Raw genomic sequence first — 24,305 nt, 5'->3', positions numbered from 1 at the left:
ATTTACTTTTATTATACATAAATAAAATTTCTCTCTGCAAAACTATTATAAATATATATATATATATAGGAGAACGTCATATAAACTAGACTTTTGTATTTTATTAAAATACTTATAATTTAAATTATGTACAAACCATTGACAAATATTATCAAGTCATTAATAATTAAATGAAAAAAAAACAATTCTGCAAAAAATAAAATAAATATGAAAATAAAATTTTCATTTTTTTCAAATTTATTTGAAATTAAATGAAATTTCATAATTTCATTAAATTGTAAAATTAGAGTTGAATTTGAAAATCACTAAATTCAAAAATTCAGTTGCATCAAAAAAAATATTACATTAAATTAAAAGTTAAATTTTTTACTTTAAATTAAATTGAATCATCATTTGTTTTTAGTGAAATTTAATAACCGAATTTATCATTAAGAGAAGTTTTACCGTCTCCACTTTGTCCTTGTGGTGGAACCCAAGTGCAATAGTCTTCTTTATATTCCTCTTCCTCGTAGCTTTTTATCTTCTCTTTTTCCGCTTTCAAAGCTCGTTGTTGAATTCGTTTCATATTTCGTCTCTTTTTCCTCAAAACTTCTTCATCGTCATTCTTTTCTTCTACAGATTCATTTATCATTTCTTTTTGTTCATTAACAATTTCTGCACATTTTTCTACTTTATTTTTTTCATCATTTACATTAGTGTCATCCTTATTATTCTTTTTTACAAATACCTCACTTGATTCTGCAATTTTCATAGATTTTTCATCGGATTTATTTTCTGAAAATTCTTCTTCACTAGGAGAATCTTTTTCTTTATTCATTGTTTCAGACTCTTCATTTGGTTGAGAGACAATCGATTTTTTCATTTTTTTCTGAAAATAATTTCAAATATTTCAACATACAAAATTTTAACAATATTAACAATATTATATTAAGAAATGAAAGAAAATAAATAATAAATATTTTTAAAAAATTAGAGAAATGATATTGGAATTTTTTTTTATTTCTTGCAAAAATAAATTTAAGCAAAAAATTTGTTTTCTCTTGTAAAATCTGTACAAATTTAAAAATTAAATTTTAAAATTGCAATTTTATATTTTCTAATCTGCCGGCATCGCGGTAGTATCAATGATTGAAAAAAACATTTTTTTTCATTTGGAAAATAATTAATTTTTTGCCTGCAAATTTTTCTTTTGAAAATTATTGATTGAGAAACGTTAAAAAAACATATAATAATTTGCACAGAAAGATATTTTTTTTTCTAAATCGTTGATTATAAACGTTATGAACTTCACCAACGTTGGCAGAAAGTAGGATACCATAACGAGTTATAATTTTTTTAAAACTTAATGTCTTTAGAAGCAACGTACTTTTGAAACACGTTTTTCTATATACATATATGTTATACATACTAAGAAATAAAAAATAATGTATTAAAGAAAATTTATACGATTTTTCTTAAATATATTTGAAAATGTAGTAAAAAATAACATAAATGCAACGAAAGCATGAAAAAAATTGAAATTTACTCTAAAAAGTGACTTTCCTCAAAATCAATTTTTGAAAAAAAAATTTAATGTTAAATATTAGGAAACTTTATCCCATTTCTGCAAAAGTGATGTTTTTTGGTGTTAAAATAATATTTACAACATAATCTACAATTATGTATTTTTGAAAATAATACGAAAACAAATTAATTGTAAGGAAAAATAGGTTAAATATAAAATAACTACTTGAAACTCTGTGAGAAAGACTAAACAATTGTAAATAGAATTTTGATAACAAAAAGAACATCATTTTCGCACAAACGGAAATAAAGTCCTAATTTATTAAGGACAGGGACCAGTAAAATTTCAGTCCATTAAAATTAATGTTATTTAAGGTTCTCAATTTTTTTTCTCACAATATTGAATACCTATTTAAAATTATAATACAATATAAAAAATGATAAAACAATTAATTTATTAATATTTTTTTCAAATAAAACAAAAAATCTCAAAATTTCTCTTATTTTTCATTGTCGATTTTTTAATACGCTTTATTCATGATATTAAACAATCAAGCGTATGGATTTTGAAAAATTTTAATTATTTCCAAAAATAAAAATTTTGGAAAATAAAAAAAATTTATAAAATAATTAAAAAAAAAAATTTGAAAAATAATTGTTTACCTCTAAACAAAGTTAATTTTGATTGATTTAAATTTTACTGGTAATTCTTTAAAAATTCAACTTCTTCCACAATTTTAATTTTTTTTCATCGCCGAATTTTTTATAAATTTTTTTCACGATTCTGAACAATCAATCGTGCGGATTTAAAAAAATTTTAATTTTTGTAAAAAATAAAATTTCAAAAAACATCGATTTTTTTGGAATTCTAAATCAGAAAATCCCTTTAAAATTAACGTCTAATACTTACTTCAAATTTAGGAGAATTATCAAATGATTTCCGTTTAGTTGGCAGAGTTTCAACACTTTTTGATGTTTGTGGCTTTAATGCCGGTAAATTTGCCGGTTTTGAAATGTCAATTAATTTCAAAAGTTGCGCCTCCTCTTTATGCAACTTTTGCAAATCCATTTTCAATTTTGTTTTCTCACTTTTATTTAAAATCGATGCACTTTTTAATTTTGACATAAATGCATCTAGTGCATCGACACCTAAATTTTCCTCCATATTTTCATTGTCTCGCGATTGTTTCAAACGATTTTCAATATTTTCAATTTGTTTCATTACTTCCTCATATTTTTCTGTCTGTAATGAAACAAAAAAAAAAATTATATTGACTTAAATAATTTAATATATAATAAAATAAAAATAAAATAATTATAAAAAGAACTACAATTATAAAAATGTTATAATTTATAAATGAATAATAAATAATTTAAATAATTTATTGTCATTATTGAATATTTAACTGGCAGAAAAATTTGAAGTTTAGATAAAGAAACTTACTAGTGAATTATAAGTTTCCGCTTTTGCATTCAATTTTCCAGCGTTTCTCATTCTTTGTTCTCTCTTTTGTTCCACGGCTCCCGTTCTGTCCAGGAAATTATCTTCATCTGAATCGTAAAAATCTTGTTCCTCCCAGTTACGCGCTTTTTTCTTTTTACTTTCTGTAAGTGAGAAAATTTTTACAATTTTTTTTTTTGATTTTTCGCAAAAATTATAAAACTATTTTCAAAAATCAAACAATTGGTTTTTTATTATAAATTTTGTTTTTGAAATTGTTTAAACAAAAAAATTGGTAAAATACAATAATAATACATTTTTTTCTTAATTTTTTGTTACAATGTAAACCTTTAATATGCAAGAGTATTTTTGTACGAAAGGGCTTGTTTCGTTTACAATGAAATAAATAATAATTTCTACTTTTTAATGTGATGAGAAAATTTGTAATTTTTTACTTACCATGAACAGCTTGTCTTAAAAGTCCGTGTCTGTCTAAAATTCTACAAGCTTCCAAAGCGCATTGAACAACTGCCTCTTTCTTTTTTCCCTTTACACACGCTTCTGCTTTTACAGATCTTCCAACATAATCGTCTATTGGCAATCTAACAATAATGTTAAATTAATAATCAACAAATACTAATTTTTGCTAACTAAATCTTATCACTAAAATTTTTATAAAAAAAAAAATAATTATTAATTTTTATCGTTTTTAGGCTTCTAAGACACAAAAAAATCGCTTTAATTGCAATAAAATTACAAAAATTGTCGAATTTTTATTTCTTAATAAATTTAATTAATTAATAACTAAATATTTAATTCTTTTCATTACTTTACAGGGTTGCTACAAAATACTAATTTCAAAATTCTCTGAAATTTCCACGTTTTCCATGACTGAAAAAAAATTCATGACAATTCCCGGTTTCCATGTCTGTGGCAACCCTGATTTATTTAATAGAATAATTCTTAAAAATATTTTTCAACAAATTTTCAGAATAGCCACAAATTAGGAAAAAAAAATAATTCTTTTTAATTTCACTTACTCAACCCAGCATGTGAATCGTCCGATTCCATTTTCTTCAGCTTGATATTGCAAGTCGTGTCCTTCACGTTCAAACCAGCCGCGTAACGTTTTTTTTGGATCTTCTAAAAATAATTCCTCGTTATTTGTTTGAGCATATGGATTTTCCTTTAAATCCGTCTCTTCGTCCGCATCCTCGGACATTCCCCAATCGACACCTTCATTTTCTTCTTTTTCAAGTCGTAATTTCTCCGCTAATTCCTCTTCTTTTTGGCGTTCTAACTCCATTTTTGTTCGCTCCTCCATTTCTATTCTTCGTTTCTCCTAAAAATAAAGAAGTTATCAGTTTTTTTTTAAATTCATTATCAAAATGCGCAACGCAAGGCAATGTTTTGAAATTAATATAACATCGAATTTCTATTTAATAGAATTTTCTTTAGGCAGTATTTTTAATTAACTGAATAAATCGAATTTTTATAAATTAAATTCTTATTTAATAGAATTATAATTTTAACAAATTTTATGAGCCAAAAGTTTTGAACGTTGAAATGAACAAAAATTTTTTTACAACTTCTTTAAGTACGAATTTTATTACAAAATATTGTTTTAAGTATCTAAAAAGAAATTATTAAATTAACCCCTTCACTGTTATTGACCTCTATAGAGGCATAAAAATGTCGTGCCACCAGTGTGCATGACCGCTATAGCGGCATCTCAAAAAAAAATAAGTAGACACAAAATATGATAAATTATCGATAGTTTACTTCATTATTTTAATAATCGTTTACTTCATTATTTTAACAATACAATAAACTTGTCAATGGGTATTCTTAGATTTTCGGGTTTTTTTTAATATCAATTTTTAAAAAAAAAATTTTTTTTCCCACATACGGGGCACTGAAGCTTTATTTTTGCTACACTGCGAAGGGGTTAATAATTGTTTAATTTACTGTTTTATTTGAGGCATTTCATATGAGAATACAGGGTCATGTCTCGGATTTTTCTCAAAATTCGGTAAATTGTAGTGATAGTGGTGCTAAATAAATGTACAAATTTAGAATTTGAAATTTTTAATATTTTTCGAGATATTTCCAATAACAAATTTCAGCAATATTTTTTTGCTTTAATTATAACTTTTTTCCTATTAAAAATAGAGAAAAATGTTGTAAATGTTTTTTACGCGGAAGATCTCAAACTTTTAGAAAAAAATTATTTTTAAAAAAAAATATTAATTTTTAAACAATTTGTTTAAAAAATAAAATTTGTTTATAACTTTTAACCATGTTCTCCCTCATTTAGAAGCGCGAAAAAAATCATAAATATTGTTTAAGTCAAAAAAAATTGATGATTAAATTTTTGAGATGGCATTATTTTTTGTTTTCGAGATATTAATTAATTAACTAACAAAAGTTAATAAAAAATGAAATATTTGACGAACAAATAAAATTAGAGTAATTTTTAAAAACATCATTAGAATGCTTATCAAAATCCGCATCCAACGAGCCATATATGAACTATTTCTGATAAACGGGTGTAAATTAATAATTAATAATAAAAATTATTTAAATAATTAATAAAATTTGAAGAAATGAAGATAAATCGTCAATTCTTTTTTTATTTGGAAGATCATCTAATTCTGTGTCAAAAAAAGGAATATTAAGTATTACCAAGAATCAAAAATTAATTATAAAATGTTATTTAGAAAAAGACTGAAAAATATCATGCCGAGTAGGTAGACAACCTCCTCCAACTTGTATCGTGGGGTGCTGAAACATCGATTTTCAATAATCATCTGTTAATAATTTAAATTTGTTAAAAATGTTATTTACACTGGTTTTATTTAACACAGAATTAGATGATCTTCCAAATAAAAAAAGAATTGACGATTTATATTCATTTCCTCAAATGTTATTAATTATTTTAATAATTTTTATTATTAATTATTAATTTCACACCCGCTTATTAGAAATAGTTCATATAGGACTTGTTGGATGCGGATTTTGATAAGTATTCTAATGGTGTTTTTAAAATTACTCTAATTTTATTTGTTCGTAAAATATTTCATTTTTTATTAATTTTTATTAATTTATTAATTTTTCGCGCTTCTAAATGAGGGCAAACATGTTTAAAAGTTATAAACAAATTTTCTTTTTAAACAAATTGTTTAAAAATTAATATTTTTTTTAAAAAATAATTTTTTTCTAAAAATTTAAGGTCTTCTGCGTACGAAGCTGAAGTACCCAACGTTTATGATAAACGATTTTTAAAGAAATAATTTTTTAAAATGAAAAATTCTATAATTTTTTGCCTAAAAAATATTTCTTGTAGTTTTTATTAATCAATAAATTATAAAAAAAAAAAATTTTTTAGGCAAAAAATTATAGAATTTTTAATTTTAAAAAGTTATTTCTTTAAAAATCGTTTATCATAAACGTTGCGTACTTCAGCTTCGTTTCTGCGTAAAAAACATTCATAACATTTTTCTCTATTTTTAGTAGGAAAAAAGTTATAAGTAAATTAAAAAAATATTGCTGAAATTTGTTATTGTAAATATCTCAAAAAATATTAAAAATTTCAAATTCAAAATTTGTACACTTATTTAGCACCACTATCACTACAATTTACCGAATTTTGAGAAAAATCCGAGACATGAATGACCCCGTATTCTCATATGAAATGCCTCATATATATTTTTAATATAAATTTATATAGACAAGAAAAAACCTTCAATTCAGTGACAGTCAATTCGGATTCCTCTTCTTCTTCTTCGCGAGGTGTTTGCATAATGAATTTTCGTTGACTATTGCCAAATTTGATCATATGTCCATTACGTACTCTCACGTAAATATTTTTCCTAATACGATTACCATTCCAGAAAGTACCATGCGTACTTCCCAAATCATAAACATAGAGGCCTTTCTCATTTTTCTCATCGGATTCATTGCGATATTGAAAAATTGCATGATATCGTGAAATTGTTGGATTTGCAAGAGGAATATCACAAATTGGTAATCGTCCAACGACGTAAAAATTTTTTTCACTCAAATCTATTGTTTCTAAAATCTGCCCCGATTTCAAAATTTCAGCTTTATATTTATTTTCCGGTTTTCCACTCCATGTTGGTTCCCTATAAGGCAATGGAATTTGCTTTTCCTTCTCGATAATTTGTTTTCTCTCTCGTAATTGTTTTTCTTTCAATTTTTCTATTTCTACTTCATTTTTTTTCACTTCTAAAGATTTTTCATCTTTTTTTATTATTTTTTCTGTTTCTTTTTCTTTACCTTCTTCTTCTTTTTCTCTCTGTTTTTCGTCACATTTTTCTGTCGTTATTCGAAAATTCTCGGAATCACATTTTGTTTCTACTTCCTGGATAATGGAATTTTCTGATTTTTCGTTTAAATTCACCACTTTTCGTGCGGTAGGTTTACCTTTTCGTGGTCCAATAAGTAAATCAGGTTTCTTAAAAGTGTGTTGCAATGATTCAATTTGAGGGGAATTGTCAACTAATTTTTCTGTAACATTTTCCCCAGATGCAATCTTTATTTCAATGTTTTTTAAATCTTCAGAATTTAAATTTTCTTCTTTTTCATTTGAAGATTCAATTTTACTTACTTCGATTTCCATTGTTTCGTTAGATTCTATTTTTTCAATGTTTGTTGAACTTTCTGCGACTACGTTTTCATTTATGGTATTTTCGAGGTTTTTTTCACAATTCAACTTTTCGGGAACTTCCATTTTATATAATTGCACAAATTTAAAAAAAAAATCACATTCGAAATTTAATGGTAATTTCTTGTTTTTTTGTTAATTTTTAATGGTAAAATATCCCGATGTTTTAAAAATTACGACATAACCTAAAATACTTTCGTAAACTTCACGTTTGCTATATATATATATTTTAGAATCTTAAATTTTACTTAAGAAAACTATTAAAAAAGAAAAATTTCTTCGATTTTTTCACTACAATTAAACATGAGTTGTTAAATATTATATATTGTCCAAGTTTTGTTTACATTTTATTTTTATTAAATTTTTTTTTCAAAACATAACCCTTTCCACCATGTTTATTTATGACAGGTGTGTCTGAAAACTCTAAAGGTGGGAGATCTTTTATTTTCAATTTGAAGCAAATATTGCTTCTTCAAATGACCACCAAGGTAGAGCAATGCGATCGTTTTTACTGAAAAGAACTTTAATGGAGGTTCTAGAATAGGTGCGCATGCAAAAGGCAAGTGCAAGTCCAAATTTTTCCAGAATAGGTGCAAAAGCCAAGTACAAGTTTTTGCACCTATTGTAGAACCTCCTTCAAACTACGAAAAATAAGTCTTTTGCCCATATGCCCTTTAGGGTATGCGTTCAATTATTAAAAAATAAAGTTTAAAAAGTGGCATTTTTAAACGAAAATGAAAACAAACATGGCGGCGCATACACAGACGTTGCTTGAGTGTGTCAGTGCTCCAGTAAACAGCGCCAATTCGAGCGAGTGGCCGCTGAATGAACTACGATTAAATACATTATTTTATTATTTATTGCTTTATTTTTATTATGTTTGCGTTAAGTTGTAGTAAATGAGTAGAATAGCGAGATTCCTTGTACCAAACTGAATCATTTCTACAAAATTTTAACCCGTAATCATTTTTTATTTCAAAGAAAGTTTCAAACCACAAAAAACGTCCTTTGCCCACATACCCTTAAAAAGTGACATTTTTAGGGTACGGTCACACGACTTTTGGAAAAACCATTCTTGTCTTTCTCTCTCCTATTACAGACGCATAAGTTTGTCTCACTCTGCATTTTCCGTCTTTGGGAAATGTAAGAAAATGCAGAGTGAGACAATCTTATGCCTCTGTCTTAGGAGAGAGAAAGACATGAATGGTTTTTCCAAAAGTCGTGTGACCGTACCTTTAAACGAAAATAAAAATTAACATGGCGGCGCATATACAGACGTTGCGTGAATGTGTCAGTACTCCAGGAGGTAGCGCCAATTCGAGCTAGCGGCCTCTGAATGAACTATGATATAATACATTATTTTACTATTTATTGCTTTATTTTTATTATTTTCGCGTTAAATTATAGTAAATAAGTAGAACAGCGAGATTCCTTGTACCAAACAAAAACATTTATCCAAAATTTTAACCCGAAATCATTTTTTAATTCAATGAAAGTTTCAAATCACAAAAAAACGTCCTTTGCAAGGGTAGGTCCTAGTAAGGTAGCACCACCAATATCGAAACTATAATTTTGGAAAATTATTTACAGTATTTACTTAAAAGCAAGACAATAAAATATTTTTTCCTTTAAGATTATTGATTATTGTCAAGAAATATACCGGCTAAAACTTTTTTTTGAGTTAAAATAATGAAAAAAAATTAATGACGATAAATTAAATATGAGCATATTTTTTAATGAAAAGTTTTAAGATATTTTCTCGGAAATAACAAAAAAAAATGCAATTTTCATTTGGAGAATTAATAAACACTAAAAAATACACCTGCTAAGATTTACCAATCACGAAAATAACAACAAAAACTTTTTTTTAACATAACAGATCAACACTATTTTACTGATTTTGACAGCCATTTGATTTTTAAACGAAAATGAAAATAAACATGGCGGCGCATACACAGACGTTGCGTGAATATGTCAGTGCTCCAGTAAACAGCGCCAATTCAAGCAAGTGGCCGCTGAATCAACTATGATATATAACATTATTTTACTATTAATTGCTTTATTTTTATTATTTTTGCGTTAAGTTATATTAAATAGAAGTAGAACATCGACATTTCTTGTACCAAACAAAATCATTTCTCCAAAATTTTAACCCGTAATCATTTTTTATTTCAGAGAAAGTTTCAAACCACAAAAAATCGTCCTTTGCCCACCTACCCTTAACTGACACGACCGTGAAAATTAAAAAAAAAAAATTCTCCCTGTATCGTCGTTGTCCCAGTAGCCGTCCATTTTTACAAATATCTCGTATAATAATTTAAATTATTTTTCAAAAATAAGTACATTACAAATTCAACAAATTCTTTTTGGCATGCAACGGACTTATTTGTTGAAGTAAACAAATAAAAGAAAATAATTTTTTTATAAATGTTATCTTCAAAATTAAAGTTGACGGAAACTGGATCAACCACGGTACTTAAAACGTTGAAACAAAAGGGGTTCTATAATATATACAAACAGTATGAACGCACCTTAATAACATTTTACTTGCATCGTCCGATTTTACATCGCATATAGTTTATGGTTAACGGTTTTTTAAATATTGTTTTGGATTTGCCAAGATAATTTTTCCCCGGTATTTTTTGTTTATTTACAATATAAAGTGATTTTAAACAACTAAAAACAAAAATGTATGGAAAAGAAGGTTTGAAACTTATCAATGAATTAGTTCTTTCTGATGATATCAAACCTTTCAATGTATGTATTTAAATGCAAAAAATTATTAAAACTGTTTTATAAAGTATAAAACATGTTTTCTCATCGGTATATAATTTCATGTCAAACTTGTTATCAATACTTTCTTTTGATTTACAGGATTTTGTTTTTAAAAATGTTTTGGATGAAATGAAAGCATTGTCAGAAGACAATTATGAACAAGTGTTTGTATTTTTATTATTTATTTTTCTTAAATATTTCAATTCAAGTTTTCTTTTAATAGTTGAATTTTTCATGAAAAGAATCAAAAATAAATGAAGTTAGACTAAAATTTTATTATTTTCATGTGTCTAAATAAGAAAATAATTAATACTTTAAAAATGTAAGGTGTTAAAAATTTAATACTTAACATTTTTAATAAAATAAAAAATTGTAATTTCTTTAACAATGTAGATAACATAACCTAAAATTTAACAATTTCTTACTGATAGAATTTTTTAATTTATATTTTTTTTTTTATCTAAATGTAATTTTGTTATGACTCAAAATGTTAAAGATAAAATTAGCCTCGAAAAATCCAATTTAATTAAAAGTTGTTTTTCCATTTAAGATGTAAAATTTGTCCAACTTTCCGAATCTTAAAAATGTTTATAAATAATGATAACAGTTATTGAAAATGAAAATTATCAATTTCTCCAAGTTATTTTTAAATTGATAATTTTTTTTCTGCATAATAAATTATATAAATATTAGATCATAATTATTATTATTATTATTAACGAAAGAAGTTAATTGATTCTTTATTTTTATTACTTTATAATAAATTAATTTAAATTAATTAAAAAAAATTCATAATTGTAATTCTTTTTATTAATTTTCGTTTACGAATTAAATTTAAATTTATTTTTGATTATTTTGTGATTATAATTTAATAATGTAAGTTAATTAAAGAAAAAAGAAATTAATAATAATATTCATTGTAAATATTGTTTTAAAAATGTAGACAAACTGCAACTGAAGGAGTTGATATTCGTGGATCACTTAAACTTCGTCATTCTGCTTTGGAAAGAAATAAACGTCTTCTTTTAACATATGTCAATCACAGAATGGAAAGATTAAGAAAAATGAGATGGGAACTTGGAAGTATTCTGCCACCGGAAGTCAAAGGTAATTTAATTGCCCCCGAAGAGAAATGGTTTAATAATTATAATAAAGCATTAGCTACATATATGAAGTCTATTGGAGATGGAAAGGGACTCAACATAATGAAAGACATGGTTCCACCAAAAGCACTTTATGTCGAGGTAAAAAGAAATACTATTAAAATAATAAAATCAGAATAATTTCTGATTTTATTATTATTATTATTATTATTATTATTTATAAATTATTTATTCTCAATAAATTATCAAATTTTTTTAATATCAGGTTCGATGTTTAGTCGATTATGGAAAATTTGAATTCGAAGACGGTCAAGTAGTTAATTTGAAAAAGAATACACATCACTTGCTTCCGAGCACAGAATGCGAAACTCTAATAAGACAAGGTATTCTTGAACACGTCAATAATTAGTTTTTTTTTTAATTTTAAAATTAAGTAATAAAAAAAAATGTTTTTTTTTTTTAATGTTCATTACAAATTCAATTTAGTAAATAAAAGAAGATTCACTGTGATATAAAATAAATGTTAAAAATTTAGAATAAAATGAAAATCAATATTTTTATAGGCACTAATAAAAATTACAGTTTGTTAAATATGACGATTTATATTTGTATAAAAATCATCATCTACTCGTATAAATTAAAATTTTCATAAATAAATAAAATGTAAAGAAATAATTTTTCAAACAGTTATTAAAAATCCATGACTCCTACTTTAAAGTATTAATAGTAATTAATTATTAATATTTCTATATTGAAATGATATTTCAATATAGTCAGAAGCCAATTTTTATTGAATAATTTAAATAAACTGTAATTAGTATAATTAAAAGATTTTTAAAGATTTTTATTAATTTCTTTTTATTTATTAATTAATAATTAATAAATATGATTAATTAATTATTATTAAATATTAAGTGATAATTATAGAAAAAAATTTAAATTTGAATACTATATAAATATTAAAAATTTTATTAATATGAAAAATTTTAAGTCGATTTATCATTTCGAGTAATTTCGAGAACTTTTTTTGAAAGGTCATGAGATAAAATATTATTCAGAGTATTTATTGATCATCTGTTATACAATTACGTTAATTTTTCAAAGGTCAAGAGATAAATCTCATTCTAATTTATTTGCTTGATACTATACGGTAATAATTTTCAATAATTAATTATTATTACATAATTAATAGTTTATATTTTTCTTAATCCATATTTTCTTTATATAAGAGTTTGAATGACCTTTTGTATGTGAAAAAAAAATTTCAAAAATTGTATTAGAAACAATTGTTTCTATTTTTCTATAAATATTTTAAATTTTGATCCTGAAGTTTTCTGAATAGTATAAATATTTCAATTTTGTCTTCTTTAGTTTTTGGTTTTATAAGGGAATAAGAATTCATTTATATAGAAATTCTGAATGATAATAATTATATTGGAGAACAATTTAATTTAATGTATTGAAAAAATAAAGAGTTTTTTTTTATAAATTTATTTATTAAATTGACATTTTGATAAATTGTGCATTTAAATTTATAAACGATAAATGGAAACGCAATAATTCAGGATAAATAATAGCATTAACAAATAAAAAATAAAATAATAAAAAAAATAAAATCTAAATAAATTGAAATAATTAATTTTTTAATAATAAAAATTTTATTTACATATAAATAAATTTAAAGTCACGAAGAAAAGTAAATTCCTATGATTAATAATTGTTATGTAAATAAAAAAAAAAATAAGGTCAAAAAATTATTGGCTGGAAATTTTTATAACTCATTCAAGTCATCTGAATTACCGTAAAAATCACAATCTAAAAAAAGAAACTTCCTGTTGATTTTCATTTTAAAATTTAAAAATCATATCAAATGACGTTTAATAATTTTCTATTTAATTTTGCGCAATATTAAAATTGTTATTTCAATATCATAATAAAGAAATTTCTAATAAAAAAAATATAGAATTAAAAAAAGAAATTTAAAAACTAAAACTCAAAAGTATTACTTTCGAATAAATATTGAATTTTTAAATAAAAGTTTAAAATTCTTAAATTAAATTTATTGTTCCTTCTATATTTTTATTTTTTTTATTTATAGAAATATAAATTATTTCTTTTTATTTTCTTATCCAATTTATTAATTTTTTTATTTATTATATATATATTCTTACAATTTACCTTATTACTAATCAAAATAAAGAAAATATTTTAAACAATTTTGGGCTTAATTTTTTATAAATTTACTTTAATTAAATATTATTAACATTCAATTAATTTTCTTTTACTTTTTTATTGAAATTTTAATTTTTCTTTTGTGAAATTTATTTATTTTTTTTTAAATTCCCAGAGCGTAAATTTTTATCAAATATTTTCTAGCAAAAAAATTTCTGTTGAATAAATAAAAAAAAACTAGTTTTAAAGATAGAAATTATTTTGTATATCGCATCGTTTTTTTCGATTTTCGACTGTGAACGTCACTGTTATTTTGGAGATATGTACTTCATTAATTTATTGACAAATGATGACCTCAAGAATATAAGATATTTCCTTATTAACAATCGCAATATACTTTATTTTTTAATAGTGCTAAAAAAATTTTTTTTCGGAGATAAATAAATATTATTTAAACACGCGCAATATTTTAAAGAAAAAAAATAAAGCCGGATCATTTTTATTTCGATCCAAGTCTTGTTGCAGCCTAATTTGAAAAAGAAAATTGATTAAAAATAAAAAAAAAAAGATTAAAAAACTAAAACAGAAAATTATTACTCTTGAAAAAATCATTTTTACAAATAGATGGAAAAAAAATTTTTTTTTGTAGATAAATAAACAATGTAAAACATTATTTTGAAACACACAATTTTAGAGGAAAAAAAATAATTCAAAATTTCTCTGTTTTAACCTGAAAGAGAAAATATTTTTTTGTTTTTCTAATATGTATAAAAGTAAAGCAGTAGAGAAAATCCCGTCGTCTATATAAACTTGTAAAAGTTTTAAAGTCAGTTTCTTCACTATATACATATATATATATAATATGTAGATCTGAAGATCAGACTAAATATTTCCTGGCGCAATCCTAAAGCACATATATATATTTTTTGAAAAAACTTCCCTCTTCATATAGAGTAGAAGTTATTTTTACAAAAACCCAGCGGCGACTCTTTTTCAGGTAAGAAAAAAAAAAATAACAAATAGTTTCAGTTTCAAGGGGTTAATTCCGTTTAATTCTCTTGACTCTCTAGTCTCTCTCGTCTCCCTGGCTGGCTATGTGAAATTTTCTGGGATTTCCCGCTTTGCCCCTACCATTCAATATTGGTATACTCTACCCTCTCTCTCTCTCTCTCTTCCACTGTGTTCTCTTCTAATTAGTTTCCCCCTCTCTTTCATCTTCTACTACATACCTAGCGCCGCCAGTTTAAGGCTGCGCATTGCGTCCATTCTAAAATTTTAATGTATATATATTAAGACTGCGTTCTTGAAAATCGCATTCAGTTTGCTTTAGGAGATTCGTTCGTGACATTCAGTGAAGAAGTTGATCATAAAAAATAAATTCATCCTTTGGAATAATAAGTTTTGTGTTCTATTTTTTGTTGAGTGTTATTCTCCTTGGTGGAAAAAAAAATTGCGCGATAGTGCTCGATTTCAACTATTATTATTATCATTGTTTTTAAATAATAATGTTGATCAGTGAATTTGTTGAGAAACTTGACGATATTGTTCCACATTGTAAGGAATTTAAATTCTAACCTCAAAAAAAAAAAATAAATAATTGTGCTCCAAACTAACATTATTTTCTCATGGGAATTGTGTACTGACCTTCGTCAAGATTATATATTTTTTTTTTCATTGAGCGCATATTGTGGACATGTGTGTAAAAGTTGTGGAAGTAGAAATTTTATGTTGATTTGGAAAGTTTTGTGCGAGAATCTCTATTGAGAGAAACTGCTTTTTGGGAGTGAGAGAGGGAGAGAGAAAGAGAGAGAGAGAAGGAAAAGAACGGTAGTAGGAGAAGGCCCTGGCATTGTGCTTTGTGAAGCAGGGAAAGTCCGTGTCTCGCAGCTCAGAAGCATCAGGCAGCAGGCACGTTTAAGTAAGGCCCTCACAGTTGCTCTATACACACATACACGTGCGGAGCAATTTCAAAAAAAAAAAATGTGGCAACAGTCTACACAGGGACCCATGGCCGGTAACGTCTCAGAGCTCGATAAGGGTGAAAAGTGTCAACAACAGGATTTTGGTGATTCGGGTTTTCTATCGGGTACAAACTTAATTTGTTCCGAGGAAGTATTTTCGGAGGAATTAATTCCCGCTGATGATATTGAATTATCATCTGATAATCAAGTGCCAGTTGTTTCTCAAGAACCTGAACCGATGAGAGTCCTTGATAGTGGTTTAGATTTGGGGATTAGTGAGAATCTTGGTCAACTTTCCCTAAAGCACGACACATTAAATTCATTGGATAAGGTTCATTTGGAGCCATCCAGATTGATACCGGTCAGTGTCAAGGCCGCGCCTAGGACTATCTTCACAACTCCTGATAAACAGAATACAGCACCAGTTATTCAGGAGCGATGGGAAATTTATTATACCCAAGATGACGACGGTGACACGTGAGTTTTTTTTTATTTTACTCACTTTTTTTTTAATTCAACATTTTGTGTGTGTATATGTCAAACATTTTTTTCATGCTTTCTTGTTTACTTACAATTAGTTACTGTATAGTGAAATTCCATTTATTTTCAACAGTAATTAAACATTAATGTTTGTTTTTGTAATTTCTCTTTTTATTATTTATTTCTTAATGATTTTTATTTATTACTTTTATTTTTTATTTCTTTATTTTTATTATTTATATTTTTTTAATATTTTTTTTTATTTTATTATTATTTTAATGACAATAATTATATTTCATTTGTAGAATTTTATATATTTTTTTACATTTGAATTTTTTTTTTTAAATTTACATTTGTCTGGGAAAATAATAATTTTATTTAATAAATATTCGAAAAATAATTATTTTCTCCCAGCGGGCAGTGATTTTTTTTTCCATTTTGTTTATCTCTTAATTTGTATAAACAATCGTAAAGTTGATTATGAATTTTAATTACAATTTTTGTTTTTTTTTCTCTTTCTCTCTTTCACTTATTTTGGTAAAATTTTAATTAGTTAAACAAGATTATAGTTGAGGAAAGTCGATTATAATTCCCGAATTTTGCGGTAAACAAAATCAAATTATTTATTCAACTGAAGTTTTTTTTATTGATTATCTTTTTCGTTTTTTTCCCTTCCTCCATAAATTTCAGATATTTTGTTTTATAAACAATGTATAGTTTCCTTTTCAAAATTTTAGGATTATGATTCGGTATATGTATAATAAATATGGGAATTAGTGATTAAGGCAATTTTTGAAAATACATATTTTCAAAATTTATATTCTATATATATATATATATATATATATATACAATATACCTACATATAAAATTCTTGGGAAAATACAAATTACTTTATTGTTGGACAAACAATATTTTAAAGCGACCCTTTGAAAAATTTTCCTTCAGGTATCTTTAAATATTAACACTTTTCCCAACACATGGTATGACCATTGTCATGAAAATTAACACACTGATTTTCTTGTCACGTGCCAACCATAGGGTATTTAAAATTACGATTATTGCCATATGTAAGGAAATATTTGGAAATTCCCACATGGTCGTACGATATTTAACCTTTTTTATTGTTCCTTCAATATTTTTATTATTTTTTATTTTTTCTATTTAAAAAAATATTAAATTTTTTCTTTTTATCTAATTATTGATTTTTCTATTATTTTCATTTATTCTTTATTAAATTTATTTTTACAATTTATACAATGCCCTTTATTACTAATAAAAAATAAATTTTCTTTTACTTTTTTTTTGCAAAAATTTTAATTTTTCTTATGTGAAATTTATTTTTAAAAAAATCCCAGAGCATAAATTTTTAGCAAATATTTTCTAGCAAAAAAAAAAAAAATTCAGTTTGAATAAATAATAAAGAAAAAAAAAAACTAGTTTAAAAGATAAAAATTATTTTGTATATCGCTCTTTTCTTCTACTTCGATTTTCGACTGTTAACGTCACTGTTATTTTCGATATATACTTCATTAATTTATTGGCAAATGATGACCTCAAGATTATAAGAAATTTCCTTATTAACAATCGTAATACTTTATTTTTGAATAGTGCTTAATTTTGTTTGAATTTTTTTTTTTTTATTCTTTATCGACTATAAATAAATAATCTTATCTTGGTGTGATTTACCCGTTTTAATTATACAGAAAGTTGAAATTTATAATTCATTGACTTCTTTTTTATATTAAAAGTAATCGGGCAGTGATATAAAATACATTAGTGAGACGATAAACACCAGAGTAGAAAAAATTGTCTTATTTTTTTTCGATATTTTCTATTTTCTTAATCCATTTCATAATAATTATATTATTAATTAATTTAACAAATTAAAACTAAGTAAATTAAATTTCTCGATTTTTGGTCAATTTTTTAAAAATAATTATTATTATATTAATTATTATTGATAAAAATAAATTAATCAATTTTTTCGATTTTTGAACAATTTTTTAAAAACATTATTATTATTATTATTAATATTAGTATCAGTATATTAGTGATTTTTGATAAAATGAAATTAATCGAATTTTTCAATTTTTAGACAATTGCACATTGCGGTAGTTCATGGTTACATTGATGCAATATTATCACTTGTAAATATGGTGCCACATCCTTGTCTTTTGGATATTTTGAATGACGATGGACACACGGCCCTTCATCTTTCAATTTTAACACATCAACCAAGGATAGCGAGATGTTTAATTCTTGCGGGCGCAAATCCCGAAGCAAGAAATCTCAAAGGCAATACAGCCCTTCATCTTGCTTGTGCTTGCGGTGACATTGATTCAGCACGTGCTCTCACCGATGTACTTTCTCATGGAGAACGAGGTTTACATTTACCTGGAAGATTTTTGCCCGCTCTACCACAAAATTTGGAGCAAAGAAATTATAATGGTAAGTTAAATTCAATTATCTCCTTTTTTTTCATATAATTATTATTTTATTTATCCCTTTTCATAATTTATTTATTTAAATATTTGAAAATATCAATACAAAAGACTCTTTGAAGAAATTGATTAGAAAAATTATAATAATTTAATAATTGAAATTAATATTGAGTGAGAGAAAAAAATTTGAAATATTTTTTTTTTATTTATATTACTCTACTTATGAAAAACGTATACTTGACGATTGTCATTGTAGATAATTCCTTGTGTTAAGATATTTAACGAGGCTATAGTGATATTTACAAATGGAATCGAGTCTTTGTGATAGGGAGTTACTTAGAGACGACGAGTTGGGAAAATCCCAAGAGTTTAAAAGCGCGTATCGAAATGCCATTTTATGAAAATAAAATATTCACTTTTATTCCATTGTTTTATAAATATAAGTGAAAAGCAAAAAATTTTAATTACCAACAATTTTAAGGACTAGAATTAATATTATTTTAGATTTTTCATTGTAAAAAATGCGAAATATGATTAAAAGAAATAGAAAACTATAAAAAAAAAAAAAATTCCTTTCATTAAATCGTGGTTTTTTAATTTTTAATCGATGAAATTTGTAATTATGAAATTTTCACATATAAAAATTCATTAACATTTTTCTTTTCTCGATAAAAGAAAAAAATATTTCCTCTTTAAAAGAATATTGATGGAAAAATATTTTGTTTATGACGTAGTAGATTTTCCTTAGCTGTGCGAATAATCTCATCCGCAAAATATTTGAGTCATTGTCTTTATGATCACAAGATGAAACGTCAAGGAAACGCAATTTTTATTTGTAATGATTATCAATATTATTAGTTGTATAGAGAAAAGTGATTGTATTTCAATTTTTCTGTTCTTCAATATTATTTTTATAACCGCAAAAAATTTGCAAACAATTTAAATTTTACAATTCAATAATTTATTTTTTTTTTTTAAATCGAATCAATTTAATAAAAATACATATTTTTTATATTTCTTTGAATAGAAAATGATTTTGATATGGATTTTTTGATGCCTTTTAAAAAATAATAGAGAACCCAAAAAAGGTGTAACTTCCTTTTAATACCGAAAAAAAAGATTAATTCCAATTCGTTTACATCATGAGATTAAAAATAAATATTCGCGTTTACTTCCTAAATGGTTTGTAAAACTAGTTTAATGATTGAATTCATTAAATTTAAAATGTAAATCTATGACGATTGAATCATTCATTTTTCAAATAAAATTTTGTTGAATGATTCGGTATTCTTTTTTTTCTAATTTTAAAAGTTTCGATTTTTTGTATACAATATTTTTTTTACTTTTCTTCAGTTTTTTTTTTTTTAATACTAAGTTTCGATTTGAATTTTTTTTTGCAATTTTTTAAATTATTAACTGTCATGACAATTTCAAGGCAATAATTTTCGTTAGCTGGGCAGAAAAAAAATGGGGGAAGTGAACTTTAACGATACATTTATAACGGCATTAGCATTGAGGTCTGGCTGTTGGGAATTTCCCACATGCTTCCTTTGAAAGTTTTGGAACGACTGTTAATGATAAACTTCGAGAGTTTCAATGTGTATATAGAGAGAGAGAGACGATTGTTGCCAGATGCCGTTTCATCGTCCAAACTAGAAATTAATTCGTATTATATATATATATATACATACTTTCATTCCTTTTGTGACCTCGGTATTATGATAATTTTTGCTGACCTCTTCCGCCTTTAAGTGAAAAGTTCACTGTCTTTGCTCTTCATTAAAAAAAAAAAAATTCCTCCTTACTTTTTTTTTCGCATTTTTAGGACTTATTTCTCTAAAAAAAATTATTTAAGTCCTCATTAAAATAAAACGATTTTATTTTAATTTTCCATATGATATATAACAGGTGTTTAATTAACAAATTTTTTATCATGTAAGCAATTAATTTTATTTTTGTTATTAATTTATTCACAAAAAATTCAAAATATTTCTAAAATTCAACTCTCTCGTAATTCCAGAATCTGAACTTTTAAGTTTATTTTTATGAATTCTCACGTTGTTAAAAAAATTTTTTTTTTTTTTATTATCGGTATTTCCAGTTTTTAAATTAGTAAACGTCATGCAGTGACACTTTTTTTTTTTTTTTTTGTTTAAGCAACATTTTCTTTTTTTTCTTTCTTTGAAAATTTTAAATTAAAATTTAAAAGTTTATACAACTTTTATTGTAATTAAAAAAAATTTCGATATTTGATATTTACTCTCATCCCGGGGGTAGTATTTGGAATATTTTCGTCATTTAATTAAATTATTGAATATTAATAAATTAAATAATTTATTTAAATTAATTTTTTTTAATTATTTTAAAAAAAAATTGTGTTTCGAATTATTTTAATAAATTACAATTTGAAAAATATTTCTCGCGAGTATAGTTTACTGATTAGGGACACTTTATATCTGGTAAACAAGCGGTAAAGATTATAAAAAAAAAAAAAAAAATTATCTCACATGGGTGCGCAGTTTTGAATGTGAATTAAAAAAAAATGTTAATTTTTTTTTCAATTTTAAATTTTGTGATCAAAGGAATTTTTTTTCGGGTAACAATAATTTATTGCTAGTATGTAAAAATATCTATGCTATATGCTTCAACATAGACGCATTTGCGGGATTTGGAAAACCCCACAAAGGCGTCGTCACTACATAAATGAACTTTGTTAATTATTATCAATATGATGATGATTTGTCGACTTTTTTTCTTTTTCATAATTTCTGATATTTCTTGCTACATATAGAGTGCTATTATTTAAATTGCAATACAAAGTTTCTTTTATCACTGATAAAGTATGAATTACTAATGAAATATATTTAACTATTTTTTTCAATTTAATTCTATTTTTACAATACAAAAAAAAATTAATATTTATTGAAAACAAATTTTTGTAAATTATACAATTTTTGGGGTTTTTTTTTTTTTTAAATTATTAATTTATTTTAATTATTATTAATTTTTTCGCTTACTTAAAAAACGATAAATAAAAGTGAAAAAAAATTAATATTATATTGTTCCTCGATTTTATAAAAGACTTTCAAGTTTCTTTTGTTAAAAAATGGGGTCAACAATATAATTTGACTAAGAGAAATTTCCCCCAAGGAAACGAGGATTGAATATGTCTGGGTATTATTTTTGGTGTGTAGGACTTTCATTAAAATGCGTGTATTCGCACTTTCACGCGAGTTCATTCACAAAATCCTTTTGCGTTACGATGGGTATTAGTCAGTTTGACAAAATCGGAATCAAGACGAGAGAGAGCGGGCGCGGGGTCACGAAATGCGTCTGGTACTCAACGAGCAAAACAAAATTAACCCCCTCCGCGACGTCGAGGAATTTCGTCTCGACGTTCCTGGATTCCGCGCCTATATGCTATACCAACGTGAGCATTTTAGTTTTGAAACAACTATTTTTAGTTCATTTCACTTTGATCAACGCGAGCCTAGTTTGGCTCATGGGAAATCAGCCAAACCCCCGCCGACAATGATTCACCACGTCTTCCGAGTTCTATCTATAATTTTCATCCTTTTGATACCGAGCTTACGTCTAAAAACAAACTGAAAATGTTTTTCTCAAGAAAAAAAAAAAAGAGAGAAAAAAAATCAAAGAACAGTTTTATGTTAACTTTTCAATTAGAATTTTTTTTTTAAAAAAAAACAAAAGTTTTTTAAATTTTGATTTTAAAAATAGATTTCAAAATTTTTTCTCACAAAAATAGATGTATCTAAAAATAATTTTGTTCAAAATTTATTTTTAATTAAAAATAAAAGAGTTATGACATTATGTTCCTGGAGTTTTGAACATTCAGAAGAACGAAATCAATTCAATAATTTTTTAAAGTTTTTGTTTGAAATTAAAAAAAAATTGAAGTAAAAGAAATTCTAAATGAGGAAAAAAAAGAATTTCTAATATTTTTTTTTTTTTTGTAAATATAATTTCTAAATTTCTATATTTCTTTGCAGTTTGTTAATTTCTTTTTATTATATTTGTTCTCTAGCTGTAAAAAGAAAAAAAAATTATTATTATCATATATAAAGCAAAGAAAGCAATTAAAGTGAGAATTATTTATAGCAGTTGCAACTGTACACAATTGACAAACAACAATTACTTATTCTTTAAAGAGGAAGTAAATATTTTAAGAACTCATTATGAGACAATGATTTATTAAGTTTAAGTAATGAGAAAAGAATTCTAAAGTCATTTTCTAATTTGAATTTAATGTCCCTTATTGCATGTTATAAATCTAAGTCATATATGAAAGGGTCTTTTGTATTTTTATATAATATATATAATAATGCAAATAGTACAAAAATTTTAAATAATTTATATTTATTAGTATTTTATTATTTATTTAACAAAAATTGTTCTTTGCTTTTTTCAGGTGAAATGTGCATTCATCTAGCGGCAAGTGGAAATCATGTTGAATTAGTGAGACTGTTACTTCGACTTGGTGCCGATTTAGATGCAAGAGAAGGTCTCGCCGGTAGAACAGCATTACATTTAGCAATTGAACATGGCTGTAAAGGAGTTTTGAAATTCTTATTAGAAGAATGTAGGCCCAGTCTTGATGTGCCAAATTATGCAGGCTATACCGCGTATCAAATTGCTCTTTGTGTTGACACACAATTAGCCCTCGATCTTGTAAGGTTTGGCGCCAGACCCCAACCACTTTCTGATGAAGAGACAGATAGCGATAATTCTAGTATGGAAGACAATGATGATAGTTATATGTTCAACTTATCACCACTTCAAAATAGCCCAATGTCTGCTGTTAGGGCTTAAAACGATTTCTAGGAATATTTGTAAATTTCAAAAATTTAACCTTACTTGGAATTTTTCAACTTCACTTTTTTTCTCATCATCATTATCATATTATATCGATAACAAATATTTTCATCTCATTTTAATCAAAATGAAAATTTTCAACTGAAATTTTATTCAACTTTTTTTTATGTGTAATATAAAATAATTTTATATTATTTAATAATTATATATATTATTATCAATAGAATGTATTTATTAATATTTAATTTTTTTTTTTGAAATTAAAAAATTATATTAATAATACATAGTATGTGAATTATAATAATAATTCATAATTATTAAATTAAAACAATATAAGAGCTAAAATGCTTTTAGAAATAATTTTTCAGTTAAAAGATTTTCTAAAAAAAAAAATAATTTCGATTTTACTAATTTATTTTTTATCTCTACTGGAATTAAAGTGACAATTGTTTTTTTAAATTCTATTTAGTGTCTTATTTATTCATTTTTTTAAATAACCCTTTTTACTTCGACACATTGTGAAATCGTAAAAGAAAAATTTCAAGTTTCGTTAAATTTCAAAATCAAAAGAAAAATAAATAAAACATATAGTAAATTTGGTTATGTGTGTGTATGTGTGATGAGAATGTAAGAAAAATGTAAAAAAAAAAGAAAAGATATCGATACAAGTTCGATAATCTTGAAACCTGTGAATTGAATTTTCTCATTATAAATATTATTAAAATTTGAACACCGGTTTTTTCAAGTGATAATAAAACTGAAAGTGTTTCAGTCAGAATATCTAACAATCATAATTAAGTCTTTCCATTTTTTTTCTACTCTATTTCTTTCTCTGTCATTAGAGTATTTTTTTTAAGTATTCTCATTCTCGTATGATGAAAATCCATATATTTATATTTAAAAGAA

The 24,305-nt window shown here is 24.6% G+C and overlaps 3 protein-coding genes across 3 annotated transcripts; 2 read left to right on the top strand and 1 right to left on the bottom strand.

Annotated features, from left to right (window-relative positions):
• Positions 1 to 91: 91 nt before the first annotated feature.
• On the bottom strand, positions 92 to 7,983 carry LOC127278066 (kanadaptin). Its single transcript, XM_051299592.1, has 6 exons — positions 6,687 to 7,983; positions 3,985 to 4,286; positions 3,404 to 3,546; positions 2,948 to 3,108; positions 2,414 to 2,746; positions 92 to 868 (listed from the first exon to the last, which is right to left on the bottom strand). The coding sequence occupies exons 1-6, from the start codon at positions 7,695 to 7,697 to the stop codon at positions 410 to 412; spliced, it is 2,409 nt and encodes an 802-aa protein (XP_051155549.1). The 5' UTR covers positions 7,698 to 7,983; the 3' UTR covers positions 92 to 409.
• Positions 7,984 to 10,213: 2,230 nt separating this feature from the next.
• LOC127278069 (DNA replication complex GINS protein PSF1-like) lies at positions 10,214 to 12,102 on the top strand. Its single transcript, XM_051299595.1, has 4 exons — positions 10,214 to 10,388; positions 10,506 to 10,570; positions 11,350 to 11,650; positions 11,775 to 12,102. The coding sequence occupies exons 1-4, from the start codon at positions 10,320 to 10,322 to the stop codon at positions 11,916 to 11,918; spliced, it is 579 nt and encodes a 192-aa protein (XP_051155552.1). The 5' UTR covers positions 10,214 to 10,319; the 3' UTR covers positions 11,919 to 12,102.
• A 2,824-nt stretch (positions 12,103 to 14,926) lies between these two features.
• LOC127278068 (NF-kappa-B inhibitor cactus-like) lies at positions 14,927 to 23,983 on the top strand. Its single transcript, XM_051299594.1, has 3 exons — positions 14,927 to 16,119; positions 18,221 to 18,573; positions 22,996 to 23,983. Exons 1-3 carry the CDS (start codon positions 15,662 to 15,664, stop codon positions 23,394 to 23,396), a joined length of 1,212 nt encoding a protein of 403 aa, XP_051155551.1. The 5' UTR covers positions 14,927 to 15,661; the 3' UTR covers positions 23,397 to 23,983.
• Positions 23,984 to 24,305: the final 322 nt, after the last annotated feature.

The sequence above is a fragment of the Leptopilina boulardi genome, unplaced genomic scaffold, assembly GCF_019393585.1.
Source record: "Leptopilina boulardi isolate dan_hultmark-lab unplaced genomic scaffold, ZJU_Lbou_2.1 LbouV2_194, whole genome shotgun sequence".
Taxonomy (NCBI): domain Eukaryota; kingdom Metazoa; phylum Arthropoda; class Insecta; order Hymenoptera; family Figitidae; genus Leptopilina; species Leptopilina boulardi.
Note: the sequence above shows the minus strand (reverse complement) of the source record. Positions and strands in the feature narration are given on the sequence as shown.

What these genes read in the sequence shown, in the direction of transcription:
- LOC127278066 (XM_051299592.1), bottom strand. Translation starts at nt 7,697, where the DNA reads ATGGAAGTTCCCGAAAAGTTGAATTGTGAAAAAAACCTCGAAAATACC. An exon ending in TGACTGTCACTGAATTGAAG is followed by an intron (nt 4,287 to 6,686) that starts GTTTTTTCTTGT and finishes CTTTATTTTTAG; the next exon opens with GAGAAACGAAGAATAGAAAT. An exon ending in CGATTCACATGCTGGGTTGA is followed by an intron (nt 3,547 to 3,984) that starts GTAAGTGAAATT and finishes CATTATTGTTAG; the next exon opens with ATTGCCAATAGACGATTATG.
- LOC127278069 (XM_051299595.1), top strand. Translation starts at nt 10,320, where the DNA reads ATGTATGGAAAAGAAGGTTTGAAACTTATCAATGAATTAGTTCTTTCT. An exon ending in ATGATATCAAACCTTTCAAT is followed by an intron (nt 10,389 to 10,505) that starts GTATGTATTTAA and finishes TTTGATTTACAG; the next exon opens with GATTTTGTTTTTAAAAATGT. An exon ending in CAAAAGCACTTTATGTCGAG is followed by an intron (nt 11,651 to 11,774) that starts GTAAAAAGAAAT and finishes TTTTAATATCAG; the next exon opens with GTTCGATGTTTAGTCGATTA.
- LOC127278068 (XM_051299594.1), top strand. Translation starts at nt 15,662, where the DNA reads ATGTGGCAACAGTCTACACAGGGACCCATGGCCGGTAACGTCTCAGAG. An exon ending in CAAGATGACGACGGTGACAC is followed by an intron (nt 16,120 to 18,220) that starts GTGAGTTTTTTT and finishes TTCAATTTTTAG; the next exon opens with ACAATTGCACATTGCGGTAG. An exon ending in GGAGCAAAGAAATTATAATG is followed by an intron (nt 18,574 to 22,995) that starts GTAAGTTAAATT and finishes TGCTTTTTTCAG; the next exon opens with GTGAAATGTGCATTCATCTA.